This window comes from Trachymyrmex cornetzi, unplaced genomic scaffold, assembly GCF_001594075.2.
Source record: "Trachymyrmex cornetzi isolate Tcor2-1 unplaced genomic scaffold, Tcor1.1 scaffold129, whole genome shotgun sequence".
Classification (NCBI taxonomy): Eukaryota; Metazoa; Arthropoda; class Insecta; order Hymenoptera; family Formicidae; genus Trachymyrmex; species Trachymyrmex cornetzi.
The window spans coordinates 1486041-1512026 of NW_017295861.1; the positions used below are offsets into that span (position 1 = coordinate 1486041).

General features: G+C 34.1%; 1 protein-coding gene across 1 annotated transcript in view; it reads left to right on the top strand.

Moving 5' to 3' along the window:
- The window catches only part of stet (stem cell tumor), a 449207-nt gene that overhangs the window by 326629 nt on the left and 96592 nt on the right, over window positions 1–25986 (top strand). The window contains exon 6 of the mRNA XM_018522193.1: window positions 267–384. Within this exon, the coding sequence (XP_018377695.1) occupies window positions 267–384 (118 nt within the window). The remainder of the gene's footprint in view (window positions 1–266; window positions 385–25986) is intronic.

A 25986-nucleotide genomic window follows, 5' to 3' on the forward strand; every position in this document is an offset into this window, starting at 1 on the left:
ACCATTCTTTGATATGCACATTATTCCATTTTTATTATAATGAATACAAAATTTATAAGAATTGTTTGGGCAAAATTCAAATTATTATAGATAACAGCACATTTATTTTATAAAAAAAATCTTTTTATATAATTGAAAAGGGAAGAGAAAGGAGGAGATATGCTATATACTAAATAGAATATATATAGTTTTATATTCACATTAATTTAACGCGTGCAAATATCGTTGCATATGATTTTAAACTTTATTGCGATTTGTGCTTTCAGGATGGTCCGCATGATCGGCGATGAATTCCTCACGGAGGAGCGGGACCGAAAATACTACGCCGATCACTACACATGCTGCCCACCACCTCTCTTCATCATCCTCATCACCCTCGTAGAGGTGAGTAGATCGAATTATCCTACCCCGTAACGAGCACTGCATGCGCCGAATAATGTGCATGCATACTACCTACTTTCTGCTCTTTGATCTTCGCGTTCTCGGTCGTGATTAATAAATTTTTAACGAGATCATTTATGCGCGCGAATACAAACGGCGACTACAATGCGCTATTAATCCATGCTGTTGTTTTCTTTAATCTTTTACCTGCAATCTTTCATTAGTTTTAAGATAATTTGTTGCTGCCGCGTCTATTATACAGTTGTTGAGTTTCGAATATTGAAATTATTATATAATATATACTAAGCTTAGAAATAACCTTCCGTTTAGTCTGCAAATTTCTACATTTTGTACCTATGTTTGCTGAGAGAAAGAAAGAGAGAGATAGAAACTTTAATTAAAAAATACGTGAAAAGATTTACGCGAATCCTTACATTACTTTTGCAATTTTACGAATCTTCTTTCCTCGTTCGCATATTATTCGCTTTTAATTGCTTGGTGTGCATTAATTGCAAGGGTCTTTATTTCTGCAATGTCCCAATGCAGATTCTCATTTCTTATGTACGTATGTTTACGATATTGTATCGTATTACGTAATCAAAGATTACAGTTTTGCCCGGAGGGAGCGAAGTCTAATATTCTTTGTGGTCTCAGAGTTAACTATATACCTGTAAAAGAGTCACGCACGCTCGCTCGTCTCTGTGTCGTCGTTCTCCATTATTTTCTACATTTTCGCCAAGATGAATAAGTGAAATAATCGTCTCTCGTCTCTAACGAGCACGCCAGATATTATGCGTACACATTACCTCTTCCCTTTGATCCCCTGACTAATATCCGTTTTGAGATCGTCTTATCTGTTTTTTTTTTTTTTTTTTTTTTTTCGTCGTCATGTATGCTAATGCTCATATTCTTCTCCAACCCTTTTTTTCTCTCTTCTATATTTTCCCTTGTGACACGCGCGGCGTGAAGATCTTCAAGACAGCGATTTATACCACCGGGCGACCTCGTTAGGCGGCGATTTTAATCTCCGTAAAGTAATTCGATACTCATAAGCTACCCTCGTTAAAAGCCTGTCCCGATACGGGCGAACATCTTGCGCAATAATGCTAATTAAAATTACGTCGGGTTATTATGTCACGGCTTGGGCATCCGATGCCGTTATAAATATTGATTTAATAGAGATACGCGGCGGCGTCAAAGGACGGCCGATCACGCACACGCGTATGTCGGGTCATTATAATAAAAGCGCGCGCATTCACGTGCGAATCTCTCCTCTAAATTATTTTTGTTAGGTTCTGCAGGCTATCAGGAATATAATGAATACACATATAATTACTCCGCTCTCATATTATAACCTGCGCACGGTAAAATTTTAATGAAAACTGTATTATAGAAACGTTTATATTGAGCGTTTTGGTCGCATGGAAAATGAAGTGATTATATTTTTAAATGAGTTCGGTATGCTTCGAAACATTGTGCGATTTTATTACGATGTGTTCAGCTTTGAATGTTTAGAGTGCGCAGCACCGATTTATCACTCGGTCCTCGACCTTTTCGTTATCGATGCGTGCGACAAAATATGTCAAAAATTACGCAAATTGCAAGTGCACGACAGTTGTTTTATGACTTGCGATATGCCACCATTATACCATCCGTCGCACCACCTTTTTTTCTGTCTTGTCCGTCTCGGTGAAAAGAACAGGAAGACAACGTAATTGTCTTCTGTAATGAGCGACTAGCGCACGACTTACAAAGTGCGCATGATAATGTTCTTTGAGCCCCGAGGACGCTGTAACCGTGTTTAATAAATTTTTAATGATCACGGTTTGTGCATAATTTAAGCGTAGAGGACAGCGCGTGACGTTGGTCGCGAACGCACGGACAATGTTCTCGAAATTCAGATTTGAAGCTCACAATACCATTATTAATATCTCGGACCGGAATTACGCGCTCTTACTCACGTGTGTTCGTCGTCAGCAATGTGTTCGTCGTTATAATAATAAAATTAACTCGGCCGTAACTAATGTCGAGTTGGATGAGTGAAATGCGAAAGAAAAAAAATACAACGAAAAATTTTTTCGTATTGCCTTGTACAATTTTTGCAGGACGTGATTTAGAATAAAATTACACAAATTGTATAAGGTGAATCGCGTAACAAATGATTTTATTACGACTGGCCCAGCTAATTTTTTTATTTTATTTTATTTTATTAAATTAAAAAGAAATACTAATTTAGAAGCTATTATTCTTCAATCAAATTAAAGAGAAATTGGACATCTTAAATAACGAGAATAAAGAGAAGTTAAATGTATTTATAATTAATTCACGAAAAACTGTGTTAATTATAAAGGTATTTGACACGTTGAAAATTGCAAAATTGTAATGTACGATAAACGCGACCATTCGCGTGAATTAAAGCTACAATCTAATTCAATCGTATTCCGACCGGTTGTACATGATCCATTTTTTTTTCAACCGCTCATCGTTTCTTAACACATCGATCGCGCATGATCGAAACACAAGACGATCTGGTTTGATGTTCGATGAACACTTGCGGTCGATGTGCTCGTTAATTAAATCTCGAAGTACCACCATAGTGTAAACTGCAGTCCAGGAAGCGACATGTGCGGCCACCGGGATAAAATGCGTCTCGGGATGCGGGATAAGTGTCCCCGCGACGTACGACGTGAAAGAGTAAATTGGTATCAGTAAGTTCTCTAAAAGGATACTTAATTGCCACCGCTCAGTCGTCATATTTCATGATTTAATTAAATCGCAAGTATCGCGCTTCTTTTTAGCTCTGTTAAAAGGTTGCGCATTCGTAATTTCATCCGGATGGAGGCTAAAATTGGATTTTAACTCGCAGTAAGCGAAATGCAAATGAAGGAACAAAGTATAAAAGAAATCGTCGCGACATTACCGATGAGTAAATTGAGTTTGTTTAGATATGGCGATATTTATAATTTTTAAATACTATTACCTCTTTTTTTTAGACGCTCTTTTTATTAATTTCTTTGAAGTCTCGCTTTTACGAGCTATTCTGTCATATTGCGCGAAGTCGGGGAAGAAAAATCATTCCTTTTGTTCGTTCAGTTTCGCTATGAACTTTGTGATTCGCCAGTCAAAGCATTTTTCGTTAATTAAATTCCCTGGTGTTTCATGTCGTAAGTATTGATGTTGGTGATATACCCGAATTTCCGCGAACGGGCTTTGAAAATTGCGATCAAGGAAAATTTGTAATTTTAGATGACTTAAGATAATTTCTTTTCACAAAGTAATACTAAACTAAAATCTTGTATACTTATATTAAATTGTTAATTCAAATACAAAATGACGTCGAATGTACGATGAATTCTATCTATCTCTATATATAGATATGCGCGTATCACACACAGCTGCTATTGCGGTTTATTTGTCAAGGAATTCCGCGCTAATTGAATCTGCAAGTATCGTAAGTGCAGCGTGGAAAGCGATCCCGGAAGCGTCGAACCGCGCGTTGCTACCGGACGGTTGCTGTGTACCAGGATAAAGCGTTCCGCCTCGCTATCTCGTCCGCGGCGACGAGTATACAGAGGAAGGGAGTCGAGGAGTTGTAATTTTAAACGGCTCACGGTTAATACCCATTAGCGACTGGGTTAATACATGATTCACGCGCGCCAGAGATTGTCACATTCGGCTCGATTCTAATTATAATTTATCGTCCGTACGCGATCCCCCACCTGACTTCCGCCTCGTACTCGTAAAAGCTCGCATCACTCGCGACGGTGCGCATGGGCACGTATTGGACAACGATAGAAATGTACGTTAACTTTTGTGAAACATCATTCGAGATTATATGTATATTAGTTTCATTTTACGGTACACTGTTTGTTAAATCTATAGTGTCAAATTTAACCTAATATGAGTCGCCACTGCTCCTATTAAATATATCGTTATTTTTTACTAAAATGATAATTAAATTTGACACTATATATAATATTAAATTGATACTGTATAGTGTCAAATATAACCATTGTTTTAGTAAAAAATAACGATATTATTGAGTAGGAGCGGTGGCGATTCACATTAAGTTAATTTGACCCTATAAAATTTAACAGTGATTGGAGATATTACATTATTATGTCCATTAATATTTTACTGAGAATAATTACTTGGTTCAAGTATTTCAAAAGTTTATATATTCGCAAATCTATCGTAAGTTCATCACAAGCATCAAATTTATTCGAAAGATTATTAAATTAAAACAAATTCAATTTACTTATTATATAAAGTCATTTCTTCGATCAATTTCATAATGTTTAAAAGAAAATTTGATTAATTCTTATTTTGAGTACATAATAATGAGTTTCTTCTGAAATTTATAATAAATATATTTTAAGATCATTATCAAGAAAATATTCTTTGTTGAAGTTAATCATATTACTTAAAATGAAGAAAGTAATCACTTTTCTTATCAATAGAATGATATTTTTCTGTGTGTGGTTGAAAATGGACTAAACTCTTATCATATAAATCGGAATTATATTTTAATTAGGATTATTATAGAGAGATTCAACTAGAAAATTCTAATTTGTCCTTTTTCATCTAGAATTTCAATTAATGCAACCAGACTCTTTTTTTTTAGTGTTTGCGTATTTCTTTCATTAGATGCTTCCTATGCTTTCTCGCTTTATTGCGTGAATAATTTACTTTGATGTTTGTACGCTTATTTGTACGGTTTCTCCTTTAATTCATTGTGAACGGGATCTGGTTCTACTTGAATCGAGTTTGAAAAAGACCAATTCTGTGACGCGCTAATAAAATCTTTGCGCAATATAAAGCTGGTATTTTATTCTTTCTCTTGCTAATTCTTGCTAAAATTACTATAATTTTCTGATTTCCCAACGGTTACTGTAACGGAAACTGGTTGGTAATGTGCATACGTGTAATTTATCTACGCGGTGTGCGTGTGTATATGCATGCGTTCGTAATACATTCCGGCTTGCGTGGATTACAAGAGACGATTTAAACACGCGTTACAAACTAGCCAAACGATTACTTGCGCACGACGTATCGTAATTTCCGCGGTGTGACCGTATACCATTTTTCACGTCGCAATGTCATCGAAATATATAAGATCGGCTATTAGTTTTCCTCAGCCGGTCACTTAATGATGACTTGCGATTCTGAAAATATAAAACTGGATAGTATGAAAGAAAAAAAAAACGATTATATTTATAAATCAAGGAATATTTTTCGCAGAAAAATTTTATTTTTGTGGACTGCGGAGCTTAATAACTATCACATTATCGTGTAGTCGAATTAAAGCATTTTGGTAGATTAGATTTGGATGATGGAAATAATTAACAGCTGTAGTGAATAAGAAATGTATCTTTTAATTTAATTAACATACATAAGTTTAACATTAATTTGATTTCAAATTGTTAATTATTAAATTATTTAAGTAATAATTATTGAAAATGTAAAATTGAAAAATGACAGTAACGAAATAACGTTGCACTCTAAAAAGTTCGGTTATAATAATAACGCGACCTATAAAATAAGTTATTGCATTTATAGTTACATTGCCATGCGAATTATTTTTTTATTTTGCGCTGTTATTATTGCTCGCAAAACGCCGTTTTTCTTTGCTAATTGGAATCCTGCTTTCAAGAAAGCTTTTTAAGTTCAAATCAATAATAGACAGTTGTTTCACTAATTAATGCTGGTCATACCATTCTCTCCATTATTAGATATCACTTTTGTATTTCGTGGGAAATTCTTCCTCTTTTATCATTCGTTTCGCGCCTATTGTTTGTTTTTGTAGCTCTTTGCAAAACCAATTAATGACTTGTTCACGTTTTCATCATATCGTCTATTGTACTCAATAATGCTTTTATTATTTATTTACATGCGCCTTTAAAAATCGAAAAAAAATACGAAAATGCAACCTGTTCACGAAAAAAAATTTAGATAGCGGAATCTAACAAATATTGAAGTTTGTTTGAATTATTTAACAAAAAAATATAATATTGTACATTACATGTATATTGCATTTGAAGATATTTTTACAGAAAGATTTTTATAAAAAGATATTTTCGATGCAATATTTAAAAGTCGTATTTTTTAAGGCTTCGATAGGCAATAGTAGATTCAGCCTTAATTTTGATTTGCAGTTGTGCTGCAAATTGTACCTTGATTTGATTTGTTCCTGAGAACGCGCTATGACTCACAATTACGCGCACATAGAATATATTGCAGTAGAATATATTGTTTACGCGATAACTACCATTGTTCGTTTCTACTCTGTTCGCTTACCACCATATTTCGCGGCAATGAGCACGGCACGAACTTTTATCTCGGTGTCGGTGATGTATGGTCCTGGCGTCGCGACGCTCGCGTCGTCTCGTGTAGATCCAAGGTGGTCTATAGCTTCAGTTGATGTCTCTTTCCTTACACGAAGTCTTCTTACGATGAGTTTCTCCTTTCTGAAACTTCCTCAGTTGCTTTTCAGGATCTTTATAACGCCTCTCACAGATACAGCTTCGACCAGGTTGAAATAAAATTTATGTATGACATTTCATTTATATACTTTACTGTTATACTATTTCATTTCTTAAATTATATTTCTAAATTTGACAATATAAAGTGTCTTATAAGACCGTAATATGACTACACTACGAATAGGAAATAAAGGTCCTAAACGGTCAAGCTGGATCTTTAGTGCTGAAATAATTCTGTGTGAATTTATATACTCATATTCAATCCCTCAAACTGCGCACCGAATTAATTTTCAATCTTGAGACGCAATTCCAACGGAACTAGAGTAGTAATATCACAAATTAAATTGACAAGCAATTTAATTATATTGATACTTATAGGCACCTTAGATTGATCTTAATATTCTGATAAGCGTCCTAAAATCTGTAAATAATTTTTATTGCGAAAAATATATATTTCTAAATTTATAGGTATTTCTAAATTATCTAGTTCTCTCCTTTAATTTTCTCACGTAATGTCTGTTTGGTATTTGCCTGAGGAATTTGCGCTGGCAGACATTCCCCTTTCAACCCTGTGTTTTGCATATCCTCGGCGATGACCCTGCGCATCTTGGTGGTCGTGTCTTCTGAATGCACATCCACGTCGGCAGGCAAGGTGAGAGGATAAAGGCGCATGTACAAGACATTTATGTATTTAGGATGAACGTACATACACTATGGAGAAGGTCGATTCTAAGGGAGAAGAACTTCCGTTTTGTCTTATCTTCTTCTGCCTCCTCCTGGCGAGGGATGGACACCCACCGTCTGTCTCGCTCCTATCCACCCAACATTTGAGAGTTTCCACGAATAAATGTGTATTTGTTTTTGTCACGAGTACCGTGTAGTAAAGGAAAGTTGTTCCTTGGGTTCCGCGCGAATTTCCGTCCGCTTTTCTTCTTCATGCGACCCGCGCGTTTATTTTCTCAATTGCACGACTGTTACGTATACCTACCTATGTACGGAATGTCTCTTATGCGAGATATACCTTGGGGATGGAGTCAAAACTTTGTAACAGCGAAGAGGTTCATAGAAAGATGCGTCCACATTCTCATTTTTCTCTGGATTAGTTTTTTTATTTACTGAAAAATTGATATAAGAACAGTTGTTGATCTAATTATCCCCTCGCCTTTAACTGCAGCAGCATTCTAAATGACTACCTTGTCTTGAATGTATACAGCTGGACACGCCCAATCGTAGATTGCCCAACTCGTTCACAAATTCCAGACATTCCTCAGATTCATTGACTATCTTTTGTATGAATATTTAAGGATGCAGATCTATGAATGTTTTATTAAAGACATAAAATACAGAAATATTTTGTTATTTCGATATATTCTCAATTTTTAATTTTTCTCTATTCTTCTTTAGATCGGATTTAAATTGATTTTCAGTTTTATGTTATTTGTGGCAATTGTGTAGGAATTATAGATTAAAAAATTTTTAGTATCAAGATGATGAATTATTTTTATACTAATATTGACTGTTATATATTCAGTGTGTTATAACAAGTGTAATATCGATTATTTATATATATATCGAAATCTTGTGCTAAATCTTCTTTCGCGTATCTCTCGTAGGACCGATTTAGCGCGCGCACGTTCTCTCGCGAACGCGAGGAATTATGGACGCGCATACCTATCCAAGTAGAGAGAGAAAACGAGAAGAAAAACGAAACGGAAGGACTCGACTGCCTCTCCTCTTTCGGAGCAGCTCGGAACAGCAGGGGAACCGGTAATCTTTCGTGCGGAACCGGCCTTTATTTCTAGCTGTCGCATATTTTCGCCTGCGACGCGTTCGAGCAAAGGGGCGTCGACGAGTCTCTGCCTTCTCTCCTCGCTTCGAGAATCGATAATCTCGATCCTCCACTCGTTCTATGTCGTGGCAGCACCTTTTCTTCTCTTCCCTGGTTCCTCCGCTGCCGTGATGTCGCGCGGATGCACGGTTATCTAAATAACCGTGAGGCTTTATCGACCGATACATTTTCTCTTTTTCTTGTCCTCTCTCTCTCTCTCGCTCTTGCTCTTTTTCTCTTCCTTTTTATCTCGCAACGACGAGTTGTACTTTACACCACTATGAAATGCCTCTTCACACTCGCACGTGTGATGTCGTCGATTCTCGTGGTCTGTACTGATAAAAGCCACACCGCGCGTTAAGCCGCATCGATTTTTATGGGCATTACGCGCATTAGCTTGTCGATCTCGCGACAGGTTGCCCATCGAAACTCGAATGTGCGATATCAAACGGGAGTGATATCGAGTAGATACAGCATTTAGTTCGAAATGGCCCGGAGATCGGTCTGTCAGTCACGAAAGCGAAATCAAGTTTCGTGACAGAAAGAAACTAATACGCTGTGATAATACTTGTCTAACATTAAGTGAGATTGATCATGACAATAGATTTTATCTCTCTGATATAAAAATTTGCTCTCTTTTTCTCGTTTAATAATAATTATTTCATTAATCGTTTGCATAAGCATTAACTAAAAGTAATATTAATTATTATGGGTGTAGGATTTCAGTCAAGATGAGAAGACAAAAATTTACCTTCTCTCTCTCTCTCTCACATAAAACGTATTAAAATACTTATATTAAAGCCAGTCTTCGAGAAATTTTAGCGAACTTTTGTACGAATAACGCATTGAGTGTTTAACTTTATATTGTAAAAACAATTTTCATAATTTAATCACTGAAAAAAAATATATCAAATTTTAATAAATATTTATTTAAATAGTGTCAACTAAACATGTACTTATACTAAATAAATATATATTTACACAATAAAAAGATCTGCTGATTAAATTAATAATTTTTGTACCAAACAAATATATGTTTATATTTGTTAAATATTTAATTGGCATTATTCAAACAAATAATTTATTACAATTTAGTATATTTATTTTTAATGATTGTCTCATTTTGTCAAAATTTAGGAGGGAATGTCCTCTTGTATATTATGTTAATTTAACGATTCGCTTTTTTCTAACAGGAGTGAAAGGAGAGGAAATTAATCGAATATTAGCTAATAATTTATGATAGCTTAATATTTTTAGCAAGTCGTAAATGGACACTTTATCGGGCTCCTTTAATGATCGTGTCTTTCGGCGTTAACTGATGTAAAACTGTAAAGTTCATGAAATCGATAGGATATAGTGTCTTGATAGACACGCCGCGCAACCTGGAAAATCGACAGATATAGAGTGCACCGGAACATAACCGGAAGCTGGGCGACCTTGAGATAAGGATGCCGGATATTACGAAGACGTCGAAGTAATGGGTCTGCTCCTCTTCTTCCGTTTTCAACGGGAGGGAAACCCTGCAGTAAACTCCTCGCCATCGTATTTTGCTGCCGTTGCCGCCTATCTCTGCCTTAACAGCAAACACCTATACTATGCCGTCCTTCCGCCCTTTTCCGTGCCTAACTACTCGCCGGCTAAACTAACGTCGTTATGTTGAAATGATATTATAAGAGAGAACAACGATGCTCCACAATCGAGCTCCTGCAAAATGCGGACGTACAAATATTACGCAATTATTTGTAACATCGGGAAAACGCCGTTGTCGCATCGACGACGTTCAAGAAAATCGGCATTCGTGCCGAGAGGTGAAATATTTGTTGAAACGTTCGTCGAAAATGTTCGCGAAATGTGATGGCGCGAAACAGTACGGTGAATAAGCGAAGAACGCGTAATTTGCGTCGTTCCAAATCTGATCGAGAGATTCGCGACTCGTCAACAATTGGGATGCCAACGCAGGAAGAATAAAGAAAAGACAGATATATGAAAGATTTTGACGGGAGAGAAATATCTTCTGCGACCAACTCGCAGTAATAATTTAATAATGAATTGCTGTAGAATAAATTGATTCAATTATACAAGAATAGAAACTTGGTTGGGATGTTTGAATTCACTGATCGTGGTCTTCTTTAGCTTGGAAATTTTATTTTTTTAATGTATTGCTCAAATAATAATGCAATTTATTATGTATAATATTATTAATTGAATATTCAATTTATTGAATACTGAAAAAGAATTTAATTATAGCTAACTACTGCTGAGTGAAATAATTTTAATCAAATGATTGGTTAATGTATTAAATTATTTTTCATTGTAATGAAAAATAATTTTACTTTTGTAAATATTTAATAAGTATTACCAAACATAATAATAATACAACTAGCGTTTGATAATAATAGATGAATTTAAAAAAGTAAAATTTTTTATTATATTAACCTACTATTTGAATGAAAATATTTACTCAACATTTAATAATTATTATCAAACTTTTTTGTAGTATAATAATTAATAATAATAATTATACTTTTTAAATCTTTACAGTACAATAGCGTTTGATTCGTCTTTTGATTTCGACTTTGACGATTCTCGGCACGTGTTATTTGAAAGATGAAGAAAATCTAAACTCGAGGTATTCAGACATTATTTGAAACAGCCATGCGATACATGGCGGATATGAGAAGTGAGAAGAGACGAAATTCGAGACTGTCTGCAGTGTAGCTGAATCTCCTGGACGTCCTCGGAAATCCTGGCACAATCCCTCGTGAACACGTATATTCCATCGGTCCCTCCACGACCGATTCGATTGGTTCTCGGTTGAGCTCGCTTATACGTTAACTATCACTAACACAATGTGAGCAGAAATTGATTAATACAATCCTACCTCTCTAATCTTCTCTGTCGGATTCTGGTGGATCTTGTCACAAGATTATATAAATTTTATGACACGAAGTGCGTGCTGAAATTATGGAATTTTGTTCTTTTCGAAAATCTATCTTTCACTGATGGTAACTGGCGAGATATTTTCCTTAATAACAGTTCAATTCTTATTTAAGCTAATATTTATTTATCCATATATCAATTTCTCCGTTGTCACTCACGATCGTTGTGTCGTTTAATATAATGGAGTCCCTTCGCAAATGGTAAACTCGTACATAGTAATAGTTTGCTTCATACATGCGACGATTTTGCTTTCATGGGCGTTTATATATGTGATTGTGATATATTAGACTATTAATTTATTATAATACAGAGAGAGAGAGAGAGAGAGAGAGAGAGAGAATGTATAAATTGCTCTGAGTGCCGATTAACTTGCGCACGTAGATTTCAAGTTATGTATTTAATCCTCAATTGCAACTGCATTATATATTCAGTTGATAACAGTGTGCTGAAATTGGCACAAAATAGTTAAAAAAAAAATGTTTTATATATACTGTTGGGAATATAAATTTGAAAAAAAATGACACAGGAGAAGGATAATTCCACTAAGGATAATCTTTTTTATTATGATCTAAAGATATATAGGTATATTTAATTTTAAACGCGTATTGTATATCGGAAAAGCGCTGATATATGTAAAGGATCGATTCAAAAGTCATGAAAGGGTCAATTCCGGATTGACTCCAGCAAGGTTGAGCATCTTCTATAGAATTCGCGTGACGAGCTCGATCTATTCCGCTTATTCGTTTCACGGAACTTGATTCGCTCGCAAAAGGTTGCTGCGCATGCATTTCTGAGCGCGAAATACGCATTGAGTACACGCCGCGAGAAGTCGTACGTACATATAGACACGAGCTGCTGCAACTCACGTATATATAAATACATCTGTATAAATATATGTATATGCACATATACATACAATATATACATATTATATATATACATATAATATATAGGACCCTTCAAAATTCAATTCCGCGACTTCGCGTACTCTGTTCGGTCCCGCGATACTCGACCGTCCTCTCGGGGGAATTAAATTTCCATCCGCTTCGATCGCGTTGCCAGAGGTCAGGCCGAATATCTCGCGCACAAACGTTCACGCGAGAACGCGGCGGCCGATCGCGGATTATTATTTAGTGGTTGACCGCTCACGAACGAGATCCCTCCGTTCCTCCCGAGCGCAATATTGAGATGTAACTAAATCATCTCTTCCATCTCGTCATGCATCCCATTTGATCCGTTTGCCGGTGTGAGAAATATTTAATTCTACACGGATTGAAAGGTTGCTAGATTCTCGTTATTTATCACTAAATATTTTATGTATTTATTATTTCTGTTACTCGTGAACGCTCGAATATGTACTTTGTCCATGATACATAAGTTGTATTTAAAAATCGTTTTTCATGTACTGTTCTTTAAATATTGTTTATTGCGAAATAATTCGAACTGTAAATATTACATTATAGTTATTTCCATGTAACATTACGCGATCGTTACTGATTTGCGATATTATCATGCACTGAAAAAAAATATAGTCAATTTTAATAAATATTTAGTTGAATACTGCCAACTTAACATTTACCTACGGTAAATAAATATTTGTTCAGTAAAAAAATGATTGTTAAATCAAATTAACATTTCTTGTATACAATTTGATTTAACAATCATTTTTTTACTGAACAAATATTTATTTACCGTAAGTATTAATGTTAAGTTGGCAGTATTGAACTAAATATTTATTAAAATTAACTATATATTTTTTTCAGTGTGGGCGTCGATATAGCATCGTCTCCCGCAGAATTTTTGGTATCCAAAAATTAATATTTTTTTTTCAGTGTGGGCGTCGATATAGCATCGTCTCCCGCAGAATTTTTGGTATCCAAAAATTATAAACTATGCAACAGCGACCACGTGTAATGTCGCAATCGTGAAAACGATGATGAAATTGTAACGAGTGCATGGTAGAGAGAGAGGCGATAAATTTTGGCAGCTTGTATCGCACACACGCACGTATGGCACTTTTCTCCCCACTTGCGGGTATATGTGATGATTTTATCGTTCATTCGCAACCGAAAACAAAACGCTCGTATCTACCGTTGCGGATGTTCTTTTTTCCTTTTTTTGTTTTTTTTTAATTGTTATTCGCCGCCCCGCCGTGATATAATACCTTCTCCAGCGTGCGTGCGATTCGATATTTCGCGTATGAAGCGGCTGCATTATTTTTTTTCTCTCTTCGCCCCGAATTATTACAATCGGAGAGTGGCGTTTTACGCTCGAGTCGCTCGAGCAATTATTCCGCAACTCTCAACGTCCAGGTCCATATACGTGAGAACAGCGATTTATCCGGTGAGAGCACGAAAGCGCGCACTTTCATAACGCGGCATTTCCTTCGACGGCACGCGTATCAATTATTCTATCGCGCATTATTATTGCCGTTGCTCGGCCCAATTATTCCTTGCGACCGCTCAGCGGAATTCGCAATTCTCTCCGTATTCCAAGCGTGGAGGAATAAAGCTTACCGCACGGTGTGCTGCTTCCTCATCTCTCCAGCTGCATGAAGAACATATTAGTAGTATCAATGGTATGTATACATTTATATATATACGTGGAAAATTTATCTCATGTTGCAACTGATAAGACTAATTCTTGTGAATCCTTATTACTTATAATACAAATAGCTTTGTTGTATTATAAAATAATTAATAAAAAATATAGTATAATATATATTTTAGTATACTCTCTAAAACGTTTAGAGTGAATTGTCACTCTGAAAAATGAAATCACTCTTAAAGATTGAAAATTGTAACAACTGTGATATATATTTAACGACTGTATGCATGTATATATAAAATATATACATATTCACTAAATTCTTTGTGGATCACTCTTTTTCAAGACTGACATAATTTTCACTTTTTAGAGTGAGATTCCACTCCAAAGAATTTGGTGAGTATGTATATATTTTATATATATGCATACAGTCGTTAAATATATATTACAGTTGTTAAGTATAATTAATAAAACATTTAAATAATTTATATGTATATTATATTTAGCGGTTTAGTAGAAACTAGATGAGTCTAGTTAAGAGTTAATAAACTTTTCATGTAAGAAAGTCGCTGCATAATTTCAGAAACGGATGCATACTTTTTCTTCTGTAAAAAGATCCTGAGCTCAGTCGCATAATTACGCGATCGTGATTTTTCAGAAAGATATTCTCATTCAAGAACCCCGAGACCGCGGTCGCGACTTCATAATATTATATTTAACGACGACGTACGGGTCGTCTATATAAATTTTCACTGATTACCGCGCGCTCTAATAATTTCGCTCGCTAAGCGGAATTCGTAGCTGCGCAAATTTCACGAAATTCTACTAGACAGTACGACAGAATGTCTCTCGACTGAAAATGAAGTTGAGTTAAATTTTCATCGCACCACTGACGATTTTCACCGTATCATGTCGCCGAGCGCAGAATTTTTGAGGATTCGGATTTCTATTTTAGCGTATTTTTGTTCCACAAATTTCTACGTATTTTGTCGGGTGATAATCTGGAAGCTGTTGACATTTTTTTTTATTTTCGCTTCATTAGTTTTATCAAAGAATAACGTATATGAGGAAAGAATATTTAATTCACATCTATGCTACCTTTTTGAATTGTAGGATACTTACGTTGGTGTAAATCAATGAATCTGCTTTACATAGAGTAATATAGTTCCTTTAAAACAAGAGAGAGAGAGAGAGAGAGAGAGAGAGAGAGAGAGAATATATATTATTAATCTTTAATTATTTCTTAAATAGAAATAAAATTGTTTTTGCTAAGAATATAAATGCGTTCTTAATTTTTTCTTATTACTAATTTTAATATTTTTAATAGAATCCTACTTATATAATTAAAATTTTTTTAATTAATAATAAGAATAAATGTCAAAAGAATAAATATATGAAATCATTATTTTTAACATAAAGAAATTTCTATTTAAGCAATAATTTAAAATTTTCATAATATATTCTTATATTATTTTATATGAAGCGATTGATCGTTGATTTCTATATTCTTTCTACCTATATATATTCGTGAAACTTAATCTTTAAGATAACTTCGAGAAAATAAAATTATCAAATCTATACGGAGAAAATTTTATATTAAGTTTTAATACACAATTTTAAATTACACTTTACTATGTCTTGTATTTTCGATGGACTCTCACAACATAATTCCAACTTAACTTTTACTATGGTAATACTAATTTTTATCACATAAATAAAGTAATTATTTTGTTAAGCCATATTCTAACATAAAAACAGTTAATTTTTACTATGGTACGCAAACAAAATTTGCTAGGTATATTTGATTTTGTAATAAAAAATTGTTACTATTAAAAAAGTGTAAAAATTACGTTATATTATTGTTTTTAAAAAAATAACTATACATTTAAACTTATAATTTACATGCAGACCGCAGCTACTACCACATTATAGTAATGTTAAATATAAAATTTTCTCCGTGTAGTAATCACCTAATCATAGCGTGGCTATCCTAGATTTATATAAATTTTATGCTTTGCACATTTTCATTTAATATAAATTTAACAAATTTGACTTAAATCGCACATTAAAACGGCATGGCAATAACGCTTAAATGAGGTGTTTCTACACATAATGCTTATCAGTTGAATGAGCTCACATAGTCCAAGTGCAATTGCAATAATCGCTGTACTTGATTCGCAATCTCAACGTAACAATAGTGATGATAAAATATTACAACGTACTTGTAATATATTGTAAGTGCACCTAGTATATCCTACTTAAGTCATTATTCTATTAAGTCGCTTTTTCTTTTCAAAATCTGTTATATAATATATCTTTACCTTGTATTCCAAAGATTACAGTCAAAATTATGTTATATATTATGAAATATCGTTGGCTTTTAGATACATAAATCTTATCAATCATTATTATACTCTAAAAAATATTAGTGAAGACTAAATTTTAAAAACACAGTCGACTTTTTAATTGTGAATTTCGATAGATAAATTTAAACTTATAAAAAATAAGTAAATACAATTCAACTTCTATGATAAAAAGACTTATTAAAGCTTTCACAAGTATGTAAAAATTTTTTTCAAATTTTGATATGGTCTGGAACAATAAATATATCTCTACTGAGAAGTTCAAAGACCCAAGTTGCGAACGAAGGATGAACATTTCACATTGCAGACGAAAGGTTAATATTAACATAGTGTGGATTTATAACCTTTGATGTTTATATCATCATGGTGTAGGTTTAAAACCCATGGTGTTAAATTCATACCATGTCAATATTAACACTAACGCAGTGAGAATTATATAGATACTACATAGTGTGTGTTAAATCCCTATCGATAATTTTTAAATTGATAAGTTTAATTTAAAATAAAAACTTAAATATCTCAATCCAATGCGGGAAAATCGTAACGCTTTTTAGCAAGATATGCACGCACGAATGAGGGATTTACGTATCTGTCAGCTTCTCTTTTTTTTTCCTTTACAAGCGAGTGCCATGTGAAGCCCGTCGAACATCCAACGAATTGATCAGCTCGACGGCGGTAAACCGGTGCGATAACGCAAAATCGCGGAAAATATACGCGAAAAGCCGGGCAAAGCGGTACGCGCTGAATGCAACCGTGCGAATCCCGCATACATTTGTCGTTTGATAACAGCAACGGTGTACTCCGCTAATAGAGCTCATGTACGGGCGATAACAAAACGGAACAACAAAGCAGGTATACTAGAAAATAACGCGCGTCGGAGAGAGTTTGGATCTATTGAGAGATGTATATTTACACGGTTATATGGACAATTGGAACTGCGACTATAATTGCTACTGCAATCGCACAGACGGCGTGTACAGATGTGGTATTTATGCGTGCGACTCCGCCACGTATGGCTGAATGTGCGTACATGGGATGACACAATATCCTGCGATATCAAATTGATGTTTATTCAAGTGGGCGCAACATAAGCGACAGGCTTAACGGGGATTGAACCGAGCGTTGCTATTGCTGCTGATCTTCCCCCAATCCCGCTTATATAGATACGTCTTTCTCATAAAGAGGGATAGCCGGACAGAGAGAGAGAGAGAGAGAGAAATAGAGGCAGGAGAGCCTCTCTCGCAAACATTGCACAGTCCGTCTATCCCTCGCCACATGTGCAACACGCCGTCGTCCGTTTAGTTGAATTATGACGTACACGCAAGATAGATACGTATGTATATAAGCGTATAACGCATCCATGTCAGTCGCGTCGTCACTCCCGGAGCGTCCCCTTATAATACATCTAGACGTCAATTTCGCGCGCGACGACATGAAATGGGCCTTTGGGGAAATAGGCGTATTGTCTGCAAACTTTATGCGCCCTTGGGAGGGCCGGCATCGTGTTGGTTCGTGACACCAGCGAGCAAAGGCGGCATCGTGGATATCGAATGATCGGCGACGCTATTAACCTTTTACCGTGCGCGATATGCATCTATTACACGAATTTATTGTGTACACTATGTATTTCGATAAACTGAAAGCGGTGACACCGTTTCTTCGCTTTTCAACGTGTTATTGATTGTGTTATTTATTGCTACGTGAATTGTGTTTCGTTATATTTGAAAAATATAGGCCACACACAATCTGGAGGGATATAATTGTTGATAGCAATTTAGGACTCTTGAATTTGTGTAAGCATCTGTTTATACAAACAATCAGTAAATGATAAAATAATATTTGTCAATTTGTGAAAAATTGTTTCATCACGTGTCGTATTTTGCCGCTCGATATTCACTATTCTTGATTGCACTGAAAAAATTAAATTCTGGAACACTCTGAAGAATTAAATGCAGACAAGTTAATCGCGGGATTCACTTGTGTTTTACGGCTACATCGACGAGTTTAAGTCGGGAAAAGCGTCAGAGCTAGATGAGGATCAAACAAATATTCTCCACAAAACGTGCCGATCCGCTAAAAGCGCAAATAAACATTAAAACGCGAAGGATAAATCCGGCTGTCTGTTTGTAAATGTAACGCAGGATTCGCATCGACTCATTGAGCCTTTATCGAGATCATTTATCCCGCTGCAGAGTGTGCAAATTTACAGGGGCGTCGCGGTTGCCCTTTTGGCGTCTTTCCAATTTCGATAATCTAATCGCGCAATCATTATTATACTCCATTATTGGCCTCGTTATTTAACGTCTGCTAAATCCCAGGAAACCGCGTCCCATTTCCTCTACTATTTTATCTGCTGAAGGTATTACAGAGATTCAAAAATAGGGGAATTAGGAGATTGTTTCTAAAATGGATAGAACAATGAATTTGTGGTCTATTCGTTAAAGAAATTGAAGCTGAAATAATAATATCATCCACTAAAAGAAATGATTTTGTTAATTTAATAAGCCACCAATACCTTTAACAAATGATTTGTAGATATAGACAACAAATTATATTGTCTTAATTTGTTGTGATTGCTAGTCTGCTATTCCAACCAATTATTAGTAATAGAAACAATTTATGCAAAACCTAATCTATTTTTTGATAGACTTTTATTTGCTAGCAATACTGATTTTTTTGATTTGTATTGTAAATCATGTATTATTTATCACATTAACGAATTATATTTGCAATAATAAATGATCGATCCATTTTCCTATCAAATCATTATATTTGTTATCCCCGTTTTTGTTCCTATAACAAATTTCTTTCTCTTAGTGCAAGTAAATCGATTTAATAACGATGCTATTAGCATCTTAAAATACTGTAAAGAATTTATTGCAAAAAGTAATTTTTAATTTTTCTCTTCGAATAAAATTTTGTAGGAAATATTAATACTGTTTGTCATACATAACGTAGATTAATCATTAGTCGTGAGAGAAGCCTTTGTTGTTCAGTAGAACGAATTGAAGACATGAAAAATATACATTGTCTCATTTGTCTGCTGTTTTTCTTCGAGTACGATTTCTTAAGGACGAAACGAGTGGAACGATGTGGGGGCGTTATTCAGGGTTTCTTAGGGTCTCTTCTCTTTCCAGCGAGCTTCTTTTGGGCGGGAAGTAACGCGATTTCGGCGCAACGTGCGGAGGGCGAAGGTATAAAACGAAGGTTTTCACGAGGGCGTAAGCCCGCTAACGAGCGACAAGCAACGTCGAGCTACTTGGCGGAAAATGAAAATCTTTTTTAGGTGACGACTAAAACATCAGCGCGAGAGATGGTAGATGATGCTCGCGTTATATCACTCTTGCTATAAAAGCTAACGGCGCGACAGATAAATGAGGAATGTGAAAGAGGTTAAAAGGATTTTAAAACGTTAATCATTGTGAGAAGAATTCGCTTTTCTAAAATACCGAGCGATAGATTTGAAAGAGATGTTGATTTATTTAAAGTGTAAAAGACATGTTTTTATATAATACTTTAATCGAAGAGTGCGACTGTGTTTTATTGTTAAACAGTAATTTAAGTAAACAGTAATTTATTTAAGAGTCTACATTTTATAGAAACAATTTCAGAATACAGGTCTGAAAAAAACACTTCACAAAAAATACATTGTTTTTTGAGAGACAAATATGAGAAGAAAATAAATTGTAGAGAATACGAGAGAGGATTGTTCTCAGTTGTTTAATATCAACGTAATTATTCTTCTAAATGGAGAATAAACAATTGTATGCGGCTACGTAATAAACAGCGAAAGACAAGAGAGTTATTTACGTTTAGTTTAACTGCAATTGTAATCGGGACGTAAGCGAAAAATATTATCCGCTCGTGAGCAGTATTGAATGACGTAAAATGACTTTTCTACGCTCACGTCGGAGGCGTGAATTAACGGTAAATTTTATTACGTTATAGAAGATAATATTATGAAGCACATGCTTGCACATTATCCAACAAAGAACAACAGTAACGCGTTAAGTTTCAGTCGTTGTTACAAGGTGATGCAAATGTAAATGAGACCGTGCATGTATTGCATTTTTAATATTTTATTTGTTTAGTACGAAAGTAAATCCAAAAGTCTACTTAAATAAAGTACATTTTATTCTTTAAAGAGATTTTATTCATTAAATTTGTTCATACAATTCTAACAATTTTAAAAGTATTATCTTAAGTACAAACTTTTCTACAAAAATTAGTTTGAATGTATGAGTGGAAGTTGAAATTAACATAATTTGTGCGATCGATTCAGAATGGAAACATTGTGATTTTCCTTATTAAATCCGATGCGAAAATAAACACTTTTATTTGACGTAATACGAAAGTTATCTTTTTTTATATATCATTTGTGTGAAATAAATATCGTCAACAATAGAAGCGAGAAGAGAGAATATCAAACAGAAATAAACATTCGTTTAATTCTTATATTTAAACTCTTATGTTTCCCAAGTGCATCTTTAATATAATTACGAGAACACCTGTTGCATAAACAGTAATGTATGAAGAAAAAATTCAAAGTTATTCTTTTCGTAATTACGAATGTGTACATTCGTACACATTCATTGTATGAATATTTTAGAATACGTAGTAATAACTAATCAAAATACAAGTTTTAGATTACACATCGAGAGAAAATTATTTCTTTGAATATTTATCTCAGAATTATTTACTGATAATGCATAATAATTTTCTAATCCTATAGAATCGATATAACGATTTCCGCGATGTATACGATAATATCGGAAAAAGATTGATTGACGCAAAACATTTTGTCTAAAATGCCTGATGTAAATAATTATGAGTTATTCAACCTATGAAATGCGAAGACAGGGATTTCGCATCCGACTACGAGGAGACGCATTCAGGATTTTTCCTCGAAACGTCGGCTGCTGAAAAATTCACGAGTATTTCGTATTCGGTATTTTGTTGGTCGTTTTACAGCCACTCGCCGTTTATTCGTAAAAGCAAAGTACCGAATCATATTTACGGTCTTCCCGCGTCGCGAACTTAGTACGACGCGAAGCTAGTTTCTTCTACTCTGCTCTTGCATTTCATGAGCATCACTTAAATTATGTTTACTTATTGATATTCTACCAATTTAGTACTCTGTTTTTTACGAAGTTCTTACAATATTTAGTATTATTGTAGAGTATGAATTACATGTAGAATACAAGTTTTGAAAAAGAAATCTTTTCAGAAAAATTAATTATACTTTTTTCACACCTGTACTAAAAAAAAATATAGTTAATTTTAATAAATATTTGTTCAGTAAAAAAAATGATTGTTAAATCAAATTAACATTTCTTGTACCAAATAAATATATCTTTATATTTAATAAATATTTAGTTGGCAGTATTCAACTAAATATGTATAATATTAAAATTGACTATATTTTTTTTCAGTGTACAAGAATTATAGAATATTTCTGCGAAAGTTACGCGGATAGGACGGTTTTGCTGAAGTATCTAAAAATTTAGCTAGATAAATTTGAAAATAATTTTATTGAACCATCAATATAATTGAGAATCTCAAGCATGATGAGCAATATTACAAAAAGTTTGAACATTCTCGCATCCTATTGTTTTACTATATGTATAAAAATTCTGAAAAATCTTCTAGATATTACTTTAGTTTCAAACAATAAACTCCAAGAGTACACATGGCGCTACGGATGAAATCCTTAACGCACTCTGGCGCCCTTCATGCCTGTTTAGACATTTATCACCCGACTTTTTGACTCGCGCGAGTGTATCTGGTTTTCCTCTAGCTAGACAACGTACTTCTAATGTGTTTATACCCACGTTGGCACATTTGTACAGGCATTAAAGACATCACCTTTGGATTGTCAAGGAATCGTGAAGCAGTAAATTTTGCCGTTGAATTACGTAGGTAATAACGCAAGTTAGTTCCCAACATTAATCGTAGGTAATTCTATTAATAAATCGTATTACGAAATATAGTCTCTCTACAAGTAATTTGTACAGAAGAGTACGCGGATTAAACTTGTTGGCACGTAGTTAAAATGTTACGTCTCGTACGTTAAACGGATCAGAATGGCATGTAATTATTTCCGGACGACAAACTCGCCGGCGGTATAATCAAACGCAGATTAAAAGCCGCCTATCTTTGTTAGCAGCGATGGAAGAATTCAAAAAATTTTCAACTACATTTTTAAACTTTCGACAATTTTTCATCATCGTCATAAAAGCCAATTTAAGCTGAGGCTTTTGTGCATCCGAGCACTTTCGAAGTTCCAAACAAGACACCACCTGATCCTATTCGATAAACGCGATGTCGGATTGTCCTGTCAATTATCGGGCGTTCCGTTTAAAGGCTCGCCACACTGAAGAAACGGCAGGGCGAAAATTACTATAATTTTCTCCTGCCGCACACGGAAGCCGCACTCATCGCGAATATAATCAAGTCTCAATTAGGGATGTCCGTCTTAATCTGCGAGAGAATAAGGATCGACAAAGCGAAATTAACCACGAAACGCGCGCGCAGAGAATTAATTGCACGGATTTGTTGAGGGAATAGATATAAATTAACTCACCAGTGTCTAATTCTTGAACTGAAATATCCGTGCTCGTGATTCAACAATATTTTATACATTTTTTTTATTTATACATAACTGTGTTAATATGCACGGGATTAACTTTGATAAATTATTTAAAAGAGAGAATAAGAGTAATAAATATTTTATTTTTAAAATTAATAAAATAATTTATCAAGTTCTTCGTTTTTAATTATGACGAGTTTCTCATTAAACTTTTTAAATGTTTAATTATAAACGTCTTTAAATATTTTTTATGTAAAAGTTTGTCGATAATTTATCTATTTAAGGATTAAACAATCTGTTTAAAAAAGGATTGAATATGATTAAAAATATTTAAAAATGCTTATGATAAAATATGGTTTAACATTACCGCTAAAATTATCCGGTAAAATTTATTGCGATATGCAATAGATTATTTATTGAATTTAAAGCAGGTGGTAATTACAGTAATCTATTTTGATTTACATGTATTTTGTGCAGGAATTTATTTGTCGTATACACCGACATAAAATTATGCAATGGAATAAAGTACGCCAAATAAATTCTTCTCTACTAATGAAAGTCTTTTTGTCCACATTCGGGATATAATTGATTAAAATTAGAAGGGTCGAAATTGCAAGCTCGTATATTCATTAGTTGAAAACAAGTTTTTTCTTTAGTATGTGACTGGCAGCGGCAAAAACTATTGGATTTGCGGTACAAAAATAATGTATAAATTTTAAAATAAAAGTTAGCGAATATTACAAGAATATCATATATACACTGAGAAAAATATCCGTTCGAAAAGTAACAAACAGATATTTCCGATTGATTTTGATCGGATTTACAAGACTATCCGATCAAATTTTAGGATAAATTCGGAATATCTGTTTATTCGGAAATATCTGTTTATTACTTTTTAAACGGATAAAGCCCGGAAATTTTTCTCAGTGTATGCATATTGATGAAGGATTTATTGGATTTACCGACTTAATTACGTACATACATTACATATAATAGATATGTATGTTATATGTTAAGAATATTTTAAAGGCTGGACCGCGCCCATCGACTCCACCGTTTCCTCCCACAGGAAATGAAGTTCGTATGACAGGATGACGATTATATCCTGCGCGATCAAATATTAGCGGTACATCGAACTCGTAGAGATGGAACGTTTATTAAATAACTTAATAAATTTACGAAGACATTTCAAATTATAATTAGGATAATAATTATATATCAATTACAATATGATTACATAACTTCAATTTTTTATTAATTATTTACCTGAGTATTTAAAAAGGGAAGAAGAAGAAGAAAAATGATATTTCGAATTATATGTATATATAACTTAATTGAATATTATTATCGTATCTGTAAATAATTCTAATGAATCGAGCATAGAACGGATCGTAAAGCATAGATTTCCCTAAAGAGAGAGTTTCCGGTTTTTAGTGTCACTTTACACCGAATTTGTTCCCTCTTGTGTCTACTTTTAGTAACGCCGCTTGAGGGACAGCAGATGGTCATCTTTAGTTTCCCTAATTAATGAGGGTCACGTGGAAAGTCTTTCACGCGTTTGATGCTGCAGTTAGTTTTTCTTCCGTCAGTTAAAATTAGGAGTATTATCGTCTTTAATTTACCGCGTATTTTAACAGAGAGAATTTCTTTTTAGATTTTACTTATTAAAAAATTTTGTTAAACAAATACATAAATATGTGTAAGACGTGGAAAATTTTATTAACTCTTGATGTCATAAATACCCTCACTATATAATACTTTGTGTAAATTATTAAACTATTTCTCTCACTCTTTCTTTTCGTGTTTTTTTTTCCCTAAAAATTTATTTATTAAAGTAGAATATTATTATATCATTCTTCATTATATTATTTATGATACATGTAATTGTTAAAAGTTATAGTAGAAAAGATTAAAAACGGGAAAAAATAACGGCACGACAGTATCTCCTTTTGCGAAGTATATCCTATTTCGTCCAGCCAAGCCTTCTTTTTCTCTTCAAATTCCATGGATCCGCAATATATGCGTGTGTACGTGAATGCATAACAAACGGTGGACGGGGCTTCGCAATGCGAGCATGTCGACGAACGATAGAGCGATACATTTGCGTCGTATGACAGAACGCATGGACCGATATAATAGACTAACTCGCTTTCATATGTGCGTCTGCCTTCTCTCTTTTCTTCTGACATACCTTTTCTCTTTCTTCTTCTGATACTCTCAATCTTACTTTTTCTTTTCTTTTCTGTTGCACTCAACTCTCGGGCATACTTCTCTCGTGAATTTAAAAGATATTCTGCGTTTGCATATTCAGTCGGAAAGTAGTTTCGATTGTACACGTTTATCGATTAACAATGACAGTATTGAGAAGAAAAATATTTATACTTAAAATTTTCGATGTCGCGATATAAATTCTCAGCACTTAATATTTATATTTTATTACCAGATATTTGTATTTACATTTGTATTTATTGTATTTGTATTTATTATTTTGTATTTGTATTATTTTTATTAATATTATATATATATATATACTTTTTTAATTATCGCTATCTTATTTATATATTTGAACAGTAAATTGAAAAATATCGTGAATAGCATATCCTATTGAAGGGAAGGGAAGGGAAGGGAAGGGAAGGGAAGGGAAGGGAAGGGGGCTATGTCTTTTCCATATGAGCAAATTGAATTCCCTGTTATTACAAAACTCGACACCCTATCGAAGCGTGCGTTTGCCAGATACCGGTGATCACGTATTGTACTCGCAACGATCGTTTGTGTCGTAACTCGTGCCACGTTCGTGTATTTGTTCGGCACAAAGCAAACCCGCACATTTATTAGAAGCATCGGAAAGCAATCGAT